The 16,190-nt window shown below is 45.8% G+C and overlaps 1 protein-coding gene across 2 annotated transcripts in view; it reads left to right on the plus strand.

The window, feature by feature from the left end:
* Nucleotides 1–16,190, plus strand: part of ADGRD1 (adhesion G protein-coupled receptor D1) — a 1,181,274-nt gene that overhangs the window by 720,213 nt on the left and 444,871 nt on the right. For both annotated transcript variants that reach the window (XM_085636451.1, XM_085636453.1), the window contains one exon: nucleotides 7,671–7,744. In XM_085636451.1, the coding sequence (XP_085492577.1) occupies nucleotides 7,671–7,744 (74 nt within the window). The remainder of the gene's footprint in view (nucleotides 1–7,670; nucleotides 7,745–16,190) is intronic.

Below are 16,190 nucleotides of genomic sequence, written 5' to 3' on the forward strand. Positions count from 1 at the left end.
TGGCCTCCGTTTAGGAAGCCAGCCAATGGAGGAGAAGCTAAAAGAGAGGCGGGCTAAATAGCCACTCTAGAAAACATTAAATCTCCGACTTCCGGTTCTGCCTTCGGCAGACCGGTAGTCCTCGACCTAAAAAGGTAAAGGAGGGATAAAATTGCTGCCAATCTCTGCTTGTGTAGTCGTTCTCACGTTGGCAGTTTCAATAAAGTTCCGTGATGTTGGGGTCTGAGGCATGGGTCATTAACTCCAGTCATCTCCAATGTGAAAGGTAGGAATCTTCACATAGATTGATGTATTTTCTCCTTTTATTCAGCTTGCCAAGTCCAGTAGATAAGACCCCATCCATCAGTGATGAGGGCCACTCCAGCTCCCAGCTCCATCTCCCACTCTGTGCACACCATCACATTCACATCTGGAGTATTCAACACCTAACGATCCCAGAACCCAATACAGCACGCCACATGGCACCTACTACAGCATACCACAAGGGATGTCTACTGTAGCTTCGTGGGAGCCTTAGTTAAACATTAGTCACGTGTTTTTCCTGGCTGAGCTCATGACATGTCCCAGGTGAGAGGTGTGTAAGAGCAGGGCTTAAACCGATAAATCACAAAGGCTCAAGGAGACACAAGCTTTTCTGGGGTGATGGTGATCTGCAGGGCAGCACGAGGAACACAGGTTAGCCGCAAGCTTCCTTTATGCACCTTCTCCCTTGCCTAGGATATCCAGGCATCCCAAGTGCTTAATTTGTAAACAAAAATCAGTGCCGGTGCCCAAGCTCTACTCAGAAGCGCGCAGCCAGCAAAAATAAACGTCGGCACTGCAAATGTGTAGCCTTGAATCCCACCTCATGCCTCTTTGATCTACTGTCAGACACTTCCTGTCCCTTACTCTCACTCTCGCAGGTCCCTCCTTTCTCCCTTTGTGATGTTTTTTTTGTCTTTCTCATCCCTCTTTTCCCCCTTTTGTGTATTTGTCCCTCTCTTGGTCAATGTCTGACGAGGAAAATTAAGTGCCAGTCCCCAAAAATAAGTGCCGATGGGCCCTGTCACCAACCACTGGCTCAAATTAAGCACTTGCATCCCAGATTTGGTGGGATAGTCCCTGTTTTTACCATCCGCCACAGCAAAGTTCAGTACATTTAGCACATGTCCCTATTCTCAGAGGCGACTGAGCACATAGGGAGGCAAGCTTCCATGTGCTCCAGTGAGGGTTCAGTTAGCATCCTCTAGCAGAAAGTCGTGTCATTGACACAGAGTAGAAAGGTTGCTCTTAATCCCTCTTAGTACCTTGTTGTCTATATTTTCTATATTGATGAGCGCTGTCACTTATATCATCCCGTGCCCCTCTGTCGATGCAACATTGCAGCCCTACCTCAGGTGTTGTGGAATGTCCCGGTCTTCTTGGTTTTCAGTAAAGGCCACCTGCCCCTGCCATGAGCACCGGTGTCCTCAGCTGCAGGGAGAGCTTCCGGCTTGGTATGTTGGTGTGTGGACTTATGGGCAATCTAAAGTGATGTTTACAGGAAGGCAGGCATGCACAAAGTGCTCCAGTGGATGCTTCAACAGAGCTGGGTTGGTGCACTTTAAACAACCTAAGGCGGTACATGTATTCTTTTAGTTGGTCACTTAAAGCACGCTGACATAGACGAGATGGGCATTGAGGGTCGGCTGCACCAACAGTTGTCTCGCTTCTGTGCAGAGCACAGGGTTGGAGCATCGGAAGAGACTGCATACAAGGGTGGAGCAACAGACCAATGACGCAGTTTGGGCCTTGAATGTTATGGTTGAACAATGCCTCTGAGTTGTGGCTCTGAGGATGTCTGAGTGCAATGGCTTCTTCCAGGATAGGATCCATCACCTGGGCACGAGCCTAAGCCAACCAAAAGCAATATACTTGTATTGTTTGGAAATTTCATCTATATAGCGCCTACAATCCCTGACAAGGAGAGGAGGCTCTTTACAGTGAGTAGCATGAAGTGCTTCAGTTTAATGAAACATTTTGACCCATGCCTCTTTCCGTAGCAGGCAGCTTCCCCGGCTGTGGTAAGAGGGCAGAGGTAAATGCTGAAGATGGTATGAGGGGCTTTTTGGGTGGATCTGTAGTGACCACAGTGTTTCAGATACTGACGGCCCTAGTTTCTGTTGTTGAGTGAACTAAGATGTGACATGAATTTCACACTATCTGTACTCCTTGTCACACTTTATGTTTTATACCTTTTACTAGAGTTGTCAGATATAACAAACCGTTACAGCAGTAGATGTCAGCCTTCGAGGGTAAACTACCCCGGAAGGGGCCATCCGAAACATGACTTCGTGCTGGTATTAAAATTAATACAAAAAAGAAAAAAGGAAACCCCTTCAAACCCTGACTCCCCAGCGCCCCCCACCCCTCCCCAATCACCCTCTTTCGAAACAAAAACCATTGTGTAGTTGCGGGTTTGTCATTGCTCCGGAGGTGGCTCAGGCCGTAGAGCCTCTAGGAGGCGCAGTAGTCTGAGATGTCTGGTACATGTCAGTTCACAAAACTCCTGTGACAATAGGGACACAAATGGGCCCCATAACTCCGCAAATCCAGACCCCTTCCCGGCCAATGACATTCTGATCTTTTCCATTCCCAATATGTGCCATATCCTGTGTAACCAATTTGTATGTGTGGGGGTGAGCGCAGTGCCCCAGTGAGCAAGAATGGCTCAGGCGGCTGCCCCTAGCGCCATACCTATTTGCCGGCATCGCGTGGATTTTAAGGGGTATGTAAGTGGATTTGGGAGACCTAATAATACATAGGCTGGGAATCGCGGGAGCTGAGTGTCTAGGTGGCTGTCTATGTCCTCTATGACCTGTGTCCAGTATTGCTGAATCTGGGGGAAGTCCCACAATATGTGTATCAGCGACCCTCTGTCTCCGCATCCTCGCCAGCAGCTCTTGCTTTGCGTGGGTTTGATTTTATGTAACCTGACCGGTGTATAATACCAATGCGTCTTGATTTTTGTCAAGTTCTCGGTAAGTGCCATACGATGTGCTGTGTGGTGCGCCCTGTATGCTATGCCTTCCCAGTCCTTAGCTCTCAGTGTCCGCCGCAGTTCCTCCTCCCATCTTGCCCGCCCGCTTGAAATGTGTGTGTATGTGTTTGGATTAGGATAGCATACAGCTCGGATATCCAAGAGCTAGGTCTCATAATGGGTTAAATGGCGTTGCGCGTTGGAGCGATATGAGGGGTGTGTGATCCAATGTCTGAGTTGTAAATAGTGAAATCTCTTGGAATCTGGGAGTCAAATTCTTCACGCATTTGGGAAAGGAGAGTGTGCCCTCCCGGTCGAAGAAATGGCCTTTGGAACGGCAGGCCGACATTTTCCAGGTTGCAAATCCTTTGGCTGTAGTTCCCGGAGTGAAGTCCGGGTTATCAAATAAGGGGGTCAACAAGGATGGATAAGTAGTCAGACCTATTTTGATGCTAGTTTGGTTCCAGGCAGTCATGGTCGTCCGAGTTATCAGGCACAGATATAGGTTTTGGGGCCTGTGTGCTTTAGGAAGAAATGGGATCTCTAACTTGGAAAATCCAGTGCTTCTCGGACTCTGGGCGCCCCTATTCCACTAGGTACCGTAGATGCGCCGCTTTGAAATAGAGATGTAGGTCCTGAATTCCCAAGTCTAAACCAAGAGGACACAGTTCCTATGGGCGGGTGCAAAAAGTCACCAAGCCCTAAAAAAGAAAAAAAGGAAAGCAGAGTGTGAAAATTTCCTAGATTGGAAACCCACTCATGAAACTGGAAGACCACTCTTTGTCCTCTATTGCCCTCACACACCCCGAAGGGTGTCATGCTTCATCATCGGGCGGTTGCTCCTCGTAGGGCCGGCGCTGCAATTCCCTACGGGCCCCGCGAAGGGTCTCTTTGTCGGAGATCTTTTGAGGACCGCCGGATGGTGCATGTGGGTGTGTGGGGAGTGGGTTGTTGATGGAGGGTAAATGAAGTGCGTGCTAGTTGGTGTGAAAAATATGTAAAAAAGGGTCATCGTGCAGCAAATTTTATTAGATGTATCCTTAGCAGGCTTTGGACTGCTGAAAAGTTATGACCCTAGAGGCACGCTATGCCCAGGGGTCATTCAGATATAAATAAAGCAGGTGCCCGAGTTGAAGGTCAAATACTATAAGTGCTTCCTGTTGGGGTTTAATTTTTGTGACAGGAGCATCGTGCCAGAAAGAATCCTGCCCTGCATATTTATCCAAGAAGATGCCACCGTTTTGTGCAATACCTCTTCTCAACTGGAGTACTTTCTACCTCGTTGGGTAAATGTATAGTGCTTTTTCCTATACTACAGCTGCGTAAAGGGCCAGAAGAGTTGTCTACAGCGACCATGTGTTTCTGTAACGTTTCCACAGCGCCGACGGGCACCTGTGTCCCTCGAGTGAGCTGTTCATCATAGTGGGGGAAAGGGCGGGAAGACGCTGCACACCGCTGGTGTGTGGGCCGGTGCCAAACGGACGGGGCTTCCATGCAGTTCACATGTCTCTTGTTTATAAAGGGCCAGAGACCGATCAAAGCAGCAGATGAGGAGACAGAACCTCCTGGTGTCAGGAACTACATGGGGATTGCGCTGGAGACACCACCGGGTAGCTAAATACGGGGTGTCGAGAGGTAAGCCAAGGCTATCTTTCCAATATATGTGAGACTAACTCAACAGCATCTCAGCCGAATCCATCCTAATTTAGATGCTCTTCCATCCTAGGGTGTCACGCCTACAGTGTCTTTGCCTCAGTTTTATTATAAGCGAATAGAACATCACAATCGGTCTACGGTGTGCAGAAAATATAAATTAATCTGAGTGAGTATTTATTTCATGCATCGGCCCATTGGACACTTTAACATTATTCAATTAATTGGATGATGGTCAATGTGGCTCATTTTTCTATCCTCTACAGACACATCTACACCATTCCCTTTCACCTTTGTGAACAAGTAGAATTATAAATTGGAGACGACGTGTGGTGTATGAACCCTCACGGCTTACAGATCTCTCCCGAAAACTTCTGAATATGAGGTACATTTATTAAATGTTGGTTTGTTCAGGTTGTGTGACTAGATTATTATCCAGGGCAGTTTTATTCAGTTGTCTAAACCGCAGTTCTATTCATCTGTTTAAACCTCGATTATGCTGGCTGCCCGTTTATAATACTTAACCAGACTTGACATTCAGAGGCTACACTAGGCTCATTGATAGCCACCTCCATACACAATAATCTCTATGTCTCGTCTTTTTCTAACTTTTTCTAATCTTTTCTATTCTTTCTGTTTCCGATTAACTAGAAATATGTCTTTCTTTGTCTGATCCAGCTACAGCAATGAGCAATATTATAAATGAATTTGTAATCAAGTTTTAAATTAAAAAAAAGGATTTTTTTTGGATTTAATGAAAAATGTTTTAACTTGTCAACTTGGAGTCTTCATTATGTTCATTTATAATCTTTATGAATCAATGTTGTTTATTACTGACTATGACATTAATTTGATCATGGATTGTATGCACTTTTGTCTGTTAGGCATTTTTAGAAGCTTGATTCACGGAAGGAAGGACCCCAATTTCTTGTCCTGAAGAAGGTGGCTTTATGATTTGTCCCACCGAAACGCGTCGACGCCTGTTACCTAAGTTGTATTTGTCCTGGGACCAATTACCGAAAATTAGGATTTAGTAAGCTTAGCGGTACTGGTCCCAAGGGTACACAAACCAACAAGATTGAAGCACAAGTGAGGTGCCTTCACCATACTTTGTGTCCTTCCGATTAATTTGTGTGTTTTGTAATTGTGAGACATATAGCTGATTTTTAATGAAAATTGTGTTCATATACACATTAAGACATTTGGTTTTTTTAATTAGGATTTTTTATTGTATAGATTTATTCTGTATGTGTCTATAATGTGCACTTTAATTTTAATTTTAAATTTGTTTTAATAAAACATGGATTAAATCACTTAATTTCCTTGATGAATTCTTTTTGTCTATTTACATTGCTGTGTCTCGGATCACTCTTGTGACACTTTCTTTGGAAAGATTGTTTTTCATTTATATCGACTTCCTCTGTGCACACTGTTAAGTAGCTTTACATTTCTTTATGTCTAGTAGCTTTGATGTGGTAGAAACCCTTTCTGACCTTAGCCTTTCTTTGACACGACACCTAAGTAGTGCCTCCACCATTGATGGATGAATAGTCCAAAGGGAAAACTTTTACTTTACAGTCTTGTTTATAAAGGGCCAGAGACCGATCAAAGCAGCAGATGAGGAGACAGAACCTCCTGGTGTCAGGAACTACATGGGGATTGCGCTGGAGAAACTCATGGGTGCACAGAGCTCCATCAAGGATTACATCAAATTGTTGACGGTAGATATGGGGAGAAAGCACACCTGCCTAGCCTCCACTGTGTGCTGATTAATGCGTTACTGAAAGTGACCTTCAACTCGGGCACCTGCTTTATTTATATCTGTAAGACTTGCAGATATAAATAAAACAGGTGCCCGAGTTGAAGGTCAGACAAATACTATAAGTGCTTCCTGTTGGGGTTTTATTTTTGTGACAGGAGCATCGTGCCAGAATGAATCCTGCCCTGCATATTTATCCAAGAAGATGCCACCGTTTTGTGCAATACCTCTACTCAACTGTAAGGGTGGGCGACAATTTCGTTCCCTCGCAGATTGCGGAAGTTTCGATATTTTCGCGTTCTGCGCAGAACGTGAAAATGTCGAATTTTCGCATTTTCTGCGAGCGGAACGGAAATTGTCGCCCACCCTTAGTGCCAACACCTGTTCCATACCAGAGTCAAGACTTTCCACAATTCTGTAGTAATGTTCCCTCCATGACCAGGTGTGCCAGTACTAAAGCCAAGTCAGACTCGAGGCTTGCCAATTCTCCTTGTGAACTGGTATGCCTCTTTATATTCCATACCATAATCAGTTCTTGTCCATTGGGTTGAGTTGCTATCCACATGTCAAGGTGTGCCATTACAAATTCCATGCCAGAAACAGGTCTTGCATTGGGGCCCATGTGCTGAAACATGACAGTTCATGGATTATGCCAGACTTAAGTCTTGTCAGTTATGCAGAAATGGTGCCCCGTGATCAAGATTTCCAGTACATATTCCATACCAGACTCTAGTTTCCCTTTTCTGCAGTAATGGTGCCCCTGTGACAGGGTGTGCCAGTACCAATTCCACGCTAGAATGTGTTCTCACACATTGGGTTGGTGCCCTTGAGCCCAGGTGTGCCAGCATGTGGCCCTTGCTACTCTCGAGGCTTGCCAATGGTCCTGCTGGGGAAACAGCCATAACAACGCATGCTTTACATCGCATACCTTTACAACACGGTCGTAAAAACGACGCGTTGTTACAACGCGAACCATTACATTGCAAGTTGTTTCAATGACTTGCTGTAGGGGGTGCACTGGTGTTGGATTTAGAATCTAACACCTTCCCTGCTGTTGCTCAAACTGGAGTAGGAATAGTAAATTATACTATTCCTAAGTCCAGTGTGCCCCCTACAGCAAGTCGTTGAAATGACTTGCGATGTAACTGTTCGCGTTGTAAATGCATGCGATATAACGTATGCAAAGTAAAAGTATATATTCTTGATCCTATAGGTCTTGTCATCACCTCTCTAACCGAGAGCATCTTTTGTATTTTTCAGACCCAGAGGCTGCTACGAGCCGAGGAGAATGAGAGCACGAGCATCTTCCTGTACTGCGCCTTCCTGGACTTCAGGTGCGTGTGACTTATAGAAGCCTCAGGTGCATATCATATAGACACTGCAGGTGCGCAAGATGTACAGAGTAGCGGTGGCCCCTACAGCTTTCTGTAGTGTTTCTTCCTGGACTTCAGGTGCGTGTGACATAGACACCGCAGGTGCGTGAGATGTACAGAGAAGCGGTGGTCCCTACAGCTTTCTGTACTGTTCCTCCCTGATTTTCAGGTATGTGTGACATATAGACGCCTCAGGTGCATGAGTTGTAAAGAGAAGCGGTGGCCCCTACAGCTTTCTGTACTGTTCCTTCCTGGACTACAGGTGCGTGTGACATATAGACGCCTCAGCTGCGTGAGATGTACAGAGAAGCTGTGGCCCCTACAGCTTTCTGTATTGTTCCTTCCTGGACTTCAGGTGCGTGACATATAGACACCGCAGGTGCGCGAGATGTACAGAGTAACGGTGGCCTCTACAGCTTTCTGTATTGTTCCTTTCTGGACTTTAGGTGCGTGTGACATATAGATGCCTCAGCTGCGTATCATATAGACACTGCAGGTGCGCAAGATGTACAGAGTAATGGGGAAACCTACAGCTTTCTGTATTGTTCCTTCCTGGACTTCAGGTGCATGTGACAAAGTCACCGCAGGTTCGTGAGATGTACAGAGAAACGGTGGTCCCTACAACTTTCTGTACTGTTCCTTCCTGGACAACAGGTGCGTGTGAAATATGGATGCCGCAGGTGCGCGAGATGTACAGAGAAGCGGTGGACCCTGTAGACTTGAGGTGTGTGAGATGTATAGGGGATTGGTTGGAATCTGTTCTTGTCCTGCTCCCTTTTTAGGTCTCGCCTGAGCCAGCGCATGCGCTGCACTGGCGAGACATTTAGTTAGTGGGCTTTTAAAAGTCCTACCACAGCTTTTTGTGTGGCATTCTGAATGCGGTTACGCGCACAGGCATGAGCAGAGGCGCCATCTGGCTTTCCTCTCGCTCTCCCATGTGTGCGCCTCGCTCTGCCTCTCCGTCTTGCTCGCCCCTCCCCCTCCCCCACCACAGAGCACGTCTCGTGGCCGCGCATCTTGCAAAATCGGCCACACACCTTTATTGCTTCAATGCCCCTCCCCCTCCCCCACCACAGAGCGCGTCTCGCAGCCGCACAGGGGGCAGACAACTTTTAAATATTGTATGCCATTCACCACAACCATGGCGAACGGTACCTACAAACGAGCTGAAGGAATCCCTCTCCAGCCACAACCATGCACCAGAGTGCAGAACTCATGAGAGCGTGGCTTGTCTGATCTGGTTCTATCATGTGATATACTCTGCTGTGTCCACTTGGATACTTGAACTGGCAAAGGCAATAGGTTTGGTTTTACCATACTAAGACAATTTCTTCAATCTCTTTGTGCATCCTACCTCTTTTTTGTGCCTTGGCCAACAGGAGAGCGAGATAGCAGGTATTCCAGCACAAGCATACAGCGGGATCTAGTTTCTCAATTTTATCCACTCACGCCTTTTCTAAGAAGTCCACAGGTACAGACAGAGTAAGTTAACTTGCCGGCAACCACTTCCATGCTCACAACCCCGCCCCCTTCACTTCTCAAACCCACCACTGAGTTTGCGTCTAAAACATGGACTAATGGCGTTCCAATTGGCACCCCTGGGGCACTACACAAATGAACTTCATAGCTATACAAATTATCTTCATAGGGACACTGCTGTTTTGCCCCGGGGGTACCTTTGAAAGATATAACATGGACGCTAATTTCATTGTTTCTTAACGCCCACCTCTTTCCTCGTTTAAGGCACGCCCTCACCCCAAGTTCTTAATAAAGCTTCTTTGATAGTTCTACCAGCTGAGCTCTCAATTTATTTTATTTTATTTGTAGTTTCATATAGCGCGATCTCGACCCGTATTGGATCGCTTTACATGAGCACCAATTAGGTTACGCAAGGAAACATTCATTTTGTACTAGGCACGAGGAGATTACGTTATTTGCCCAGAATCCCAGGATTCTGTCGTTGAGTCGACGCCGAGGCTCGAACCTAGTTTCCCCACCTCCAAAGTCGGTAGCTCTGTCCACAGCCTGCGTTATTTTAGGCAGTTCTTTGTGAGTGACAAAATCCTCGCTGTAAGAAACGACTAGAGTAACAATTTAGCACAGTGAACGTGCTCATTTCTGGCTCCATGCTTAGAATCACTAGTTTTGCAGCTATTATTGCCCAATATCTTTTCAGAACCTGAGGCTCTGATTACGCTGGATTTTCTTTTCTGTTTGCTCACCAGCCAATAAAAACACGAACAGCAAGTAGGAATGTGTAACAAACAGCAAAACAGGTGATGCAAAATGTCTACACACAACACCAGTAACATATAAAATGCTTCTGTCGCAGTCTCTTCCTCTTTCTTTGCTGCTCACAGCAGCTGATAAGCCCCATTATCTTTATGTATCATATTTCATCTGTTAATGTGTATTTTCTTATTTTTATTGACATAGCTAACTTTTGCCCATTATGCTTGCAGGGCTTCTCCCTATCGGCTTAACGCAGGCTCACTCAATCACATCACAGTCTAGTTCGGGTTGTAATATCGATCTGGGGGTGCTCACCTCAACACCCCCAGGCTGTTATTAAGTTTTGGTTTGACTCAAAGTCACATGACCGCAGGTGTTTAATAAAAGGAGCGGAGCAGCACAAACGATTGTTCTGCACAAGCAACGATCCTTGGTGTCTGTCTGAGTCATTGCGCACTGGCGCAGGCCTGGACACGCAGCATACCCTTGAAGCCAACGACCCCCCCCCAGCTGTTTTATGTGGCCCCAGCCGTGTCAGCAAGGTTTCGCCCTCTCCCAGCCCCCATCTCTGGACCTTAGTTGGTGCAGCCTACCACACGGCTGCAGCTTTCTGGACTGTGTACACCACACACACGCACACAGGTGGACACCCCTCCCCCATTCTTTCCCTCTCACTCCCAATGAAAGAGGGCGCCAGGGATCTTCGGACCTGCCAAGCAGCAGCCACCGCCCTGCTACGGCACACTAAAAACAAGCATTGGCATAGCCAACAGGTCTCACCTTTGGGACCTTATAAGTGCTTAGCCATGCAACAGTTGATGTTGTTGCACCAAGGATATTGTGCTGCATAACTAAATACTTATAAGGTCCCAAAAGCGAGACCTGTTGGCTATGCCAATGCTTGTTGGACTCTAGGCGTGTGACATATCATTACTTGAGGTGTGTGACATATAGAGACAGCAGGTGTGTGTGTGTGACATCTGAAGACTTGAGGTGTGTGTAACATATAGAGACTTGAGGTGTGTGTAACATATGGAGACTTCAGGTGTGTGTGACATATAGAGGCTTCAACTGTATGTGACATATAGAGACAACAGCTGTGTGTGACAACTGAAGACTACAGATGCGTGTAACATAGAGACTTCAGGCGTGTGTGGCATATAGACTTCGGGTAAGTGTTGCATATAGATATTTCAGGAGTGTTTGGCATCTGAAGACTTCAGGTATATGTAACATATACAGACTTTAGGCAGGTGTGACGTAAAGAGACTTCAGTTATGTGTGACATACAGATACTTCAGGTGTGAGTGACAGACAGACACTTCAGGTGTGTGACAGACATATAGAGACTTCAGTTGTGTGTGACGTTTAGGCACTTCAAGTGTTTGAGATGTACCGAGAAGTGTTGGTCCCTACAGCTTTCTGTACTGTTCCTTTCTGGACTTCAGGTGCGTGTGACATATAGACACCTCAGGTGCGTGAGATGTGCAGAGAAGCGGTGGCCCCTACAGCTTTCTGTACTGTTCCTTCCTGGTCTACAGGTGCGTGAGATGTACAGAGAAGAGGTAAACCTGCAGCTTTCTGTATTGTTCCTGTCTGGACTTCAGGTGCATGTGACATATAGACACCGCAGGTGCGCGAGATGTACAGAGAAGTGGTGGGCTTTGTGTGTTTACATTTCTGGACTTTAGGTGTGTGTGACATGTAGAGACTTCAGGTGCGTGAGATGGATAGGAAAATGGTGGGCTACGTGTTGTACTGCACCTTTTTGGACTTAAACTGTGTGTGACATACATAGACTTCAGTGAGCGTGACATAAACTTTAGGTGCGTTATATTTCTAGACTTCAAGTGTGTGTGACTTATAGAATACCAGGCATACAAGATATCTAGAGAAACAGTGGGCCTCTGTAAGAAATTGGTTCCTGTTTGAGGTGGGGGGTGAAACCTTAATCAAGCAGCAACCACAGTCCTTGTCATTGTAAAGTCAAAAGCAAACCCCAAATTAACCTGTGCTCAATCAACCCTCTGGTAGCTTTGCACAGAGCAATCAGGCTCAAATTAGAGGCACCGTGTAAATATTTAAGCAACACTTTAAACAGTAATAAAGTGTAAACAAAAGAAAGAAATAAAACAAGACCAAAATGACAAAATTCTAATCAGTAGAACCAGAGAAATGCAGTTTTACAGATTTCAGTGAATATAGCCCCAAAAAGCACAAAGTGCCAACTGTGGTTATCTGGTCGTGCCAGACTGCGACAAAGTCACAATCTCAGACTGACCGCAATGGAGTGCAGGCCAGCTACAGGGACCCAGTTAATTCCGCTGAACAAGAGTACCTTAAATACTGGTTGCGGAAAGTTGCGTGGTCCCAAGTCAAGGATGCGTCACACAGCCAAGGAAATGCGAGGTCCTGTTTGGAGATGCACATTATCAGTCTGAAGAAGCTGCAGGGCTTGTAATGTGAGGTCCTGCATCTTCATAAAGGAGGCTGTCGACCAGGGGGCTTGTGATGCGAAGTTCTGCTTCAAGATTCATCGTGCATCGGCTGGTTCCAAAGAAGCTGTGGGCTTGTAATGTAAGGTCCTGCATCTTCATAAAGGAGGCTGTCGACCAGGGGGCTTGTGATGCGAAGTTCTGCGTCAAGATTCATCGTGCATCGGCTGGTTCCAAAGAAGCTGTGGGCTTGCGATGCGGAGTCTCGCATCTTTGTCAAGGAGGCTGTCGACAAGGGGCTTGTGATGCGAGGGCCTGAGTCTGGAAGTATCCTGCAGCAGCAGTTCTGATTAGGCTACAGGTTGCGCGGGGGGTGCAAAGTCCTAGCAGGGAGAAAATCCATGCAGGAGTGGTGATTCGTAGGTTCTACTCGGATTTGCGCCATGCAGCAGAGGAGATACCTCAGTTCCACAGGGTCCACAGATGGGATGGCCGAGCACCTTCCAAGGGTCCAGGACTGAGGAGGCACCACATGGCAGGGTAGGAGTCACAGTTGTAGGTGCTGGTTACAAGAGACTAACCCTTGGAGTCAGTCTGGTGATCCTGCATACAGGTTGTAGGTCCAGTATGTCTCACCTAGGAAAGAGGGCAGCAGGTCAGCACAGTAGGGCAGCAGTACTAAAGGGCTACAGTCCAGCAGTGTGGCAGTCCTTTCAGCAGCACAGCAGTCCTTCTTCCTGGCAGAGTACCCAGAGGTCCAAAAGTGTACTGAAAAGTTGGTGTATGAGGTTCTATATTTATACCTTGTGTCTTCTTTGAAGTGTGAGAAGCTCCTAGAGGATTCCCTTTGGAGTGCACAGGTTTCCTGCCTCGCCTGCCCTGGCTCAAGACCAACAACAGGGGGCATGCAGCCCTTTGTGTGAAGGCAGGACATAGCATATTCAGGTGTTAGTGGGGCTGGGCAGAGCTCTGTCCCTCATCCTGCCAGTGATGGCCCATCCAGGCACACTTAAGCTTTATATTGTGTATGTGTTTGGGAGGAATACACAAATACCAACTGACAACTACACCTAGTCATTGAACCCAGAAACACGCTGCAGGCACTAAAAAGCTAAGGCAACAAAATGTAAACTTTCTAAAATTGGCATTTTCAAAATTGTAATTTGAAATCTGACTTTACCATAAAAGAGGATTTTTTTGCAATTCTAAAGACACCAACCATGAACTGTTTATCTATTCCTGTACTGTACGGTGGGAATAGAAAGTTGTATATTGTGGTAAATACTGTAGTTTGGGAACAGAGACTGTGCACTGTAGTAAATAAACAATGTACACAGGCAAACAACACCATCAGCTTTGTAATATGTTGTGAGGGGGGAACAACCTTTACAACGCAACTTTTACAACGCACTACACTTACAACGCATTTTTTACAACGCAAAATCCATTACAACGCATGGCATTACAACGCAGGACACTACAACGCATTTTTAAAAACTACCTTTACAACGCATTCCATTACAACGCATACTACCATTACAACGCATACCATTACAACGCATAATACAGTAATTTTTACCCCTATACTATCCAACACTTACCCTACTGTTGCACCCCCTGGAGTTAGAATAGTAATTTTTACCCCTATACTATCCAACACTTACCCTACTGTTGCACCCCCTGGAGTTAGAATAGTAATTTTTACCCCTATACTATCCAACACTTTCCCTACTGTTGCACCCCCTGGAGTTAGAATAGTAATTTTTACCCCTATACTATCCAACATTTACCCTACTGTTGCACCCCCTGGAGTTAGAATAGTAATTTTTAACCCTATACTATCCAACACTTACCCTACTGTTGCACCCCCTGGAGTTAGAATAGTAATTTTTACCCCTATACTATCCAACACTTACCCTACTGTTGCACCCCCTGGAGTTAGAATAGTAATTTTTACCCCTATACTATCCAACACTTACCCTACTGTTGCACCCCCTGGAGTTAGAATAGTAATTTTTACCCCTATACTATCCAACACTTACCCTACTGTTGCACCCCCTGGAGTTAGAATAGTAATTTTTACCCCTATACTATCCAACACTTTCCCTACTGTTGCACCCCCTGGAGTTAGAATAGTAATTTTTACCCCTATACTATCCAACATTTACCCTACTGTTGCACCCCCTGGAGTTAGAATAGTAATTTTTAACCCTATACTATCCAACACTTACCCTACTGTTGCACCCCCTGGAGTTAGAATAGTAATTTTTACCCCTATACTATCTAATACTTACCTTAAATGCAATTTAATATTATGCGTTGTAATGGTATGCGTTGTAAAGGTAGTATGCGTTGTAATGGAAATGCGTTGTAAAGGTAGTTTTTAAAAATGCGTTGTAGTGTCCTGCGTTGTAATGTCATGCGTTGTAATGGATTGTGCGTTGTAAAAAATGCGTTGTAAGTGCATGCGTTGTAAAAGTGTGCGTTGTAACGACATACATCCGTTGTGAGGGGCAGGATTAGAGTCTGGGGGAATACAGAGGACATGAAGCAGTTCACAAGCAGGTTGTCTTTTAGAACACATGCCAAGGATTTGAATTGGCATGGCTTCCAGCAGGGTTGACTGATGTAGGGCTGGGGCCAAGACAAATGCTTGATTTGTAAGATAAAGGGCTGTATAAAGACTTCCATTTAGGTTCAATGGGTGCAATTTACTTATGTGAATATTCAAAAAGCCTCTGAATGACCTGGCTCTCCTGGTCCTTTTTTGGACATCCCTGGTATAGAGACTTACCTATTAACTTGTTTAGCTTCTATTTTAGCCACTCTGGTTTTGGTTGGTTCTTGAGCAGGACCTGGTGCAGTGCATACAAGCAGATTATGCAATTATGGGACTGGATCTGGGATCTTATCCTATAGTGCGGTTCCATTAGAGATCACTAGAGGGACCCATATGGGATTGGATCTGGGGTCTTATCCTACAGTGTAGTTCCACTAGACATCACTGAAGGAATCAATAAGGACTGGAACCGGGGTGTTATCCTACCGTGCGGTTCCATTAGAGATCTCTGGAGGGATCCGTACAGGATTGGATCTGGGGTGTACCATACAGTGCAGTTCATTAGAGATCACTGGTGGAACCCATACGGGAATGGATCTGGGGTCTTATCTTACATTTTGGGTACTTTAGAAATCACAGGAGGAACCTGTACAGGATTAGATCTAGGGTCTTGTACTACAGTGTGGTTGCATTTGAGCTCACTGAAGGAACCAATACAGGACTGGGTCTGGGGTCTTATCCTATGGAGCGGTTCCATTAGAAATCACTAGAGGAACCCATACCCCAATAAACAAGTGCCTCATTACGATTCAGCTACAGTGGTATCCCCAGATGGGACACTTCTCTGCTTGATTACACCTGACTGGTGTCCCTGAACCTTATTTCTGCAGGTGTGGAAACACCAACACAAATTTAGCAGCCAGGAATTCCTGATATCTCAACCCCTCCTCCTGCCTCACAAGCACAGAAGCTTGTGCTCCTATTCACTACTTGCTTTACACAGGTGGTGAATGCACCCACTAAAGTTCATGGAGCTGGTAATTCTGTACAGTTTTACGCCTGCTAAATTTGGAGCTGCACGGGTGTCCCTCACTCCATGGGGATTAACTCATAATAGAAGTAAACCTTCAGAATCTGAAGCTAAAATAGTTCAAATAGGCTGCCCTGTTCTCAGTGTTTA

Source organism: Triturus cristatus, chromosome 11 (assembly GCF_964204655.1).
Source record: "Triturus cristatus chromosome 11, aTriCri1.1, whole genome shotgun sequence".
Lineage (NCBI taxonomy): Eukaryota > Metazoa > Chordata > Amphibia > Caudata > Salamandridae > Triturus > Triturus cristatus.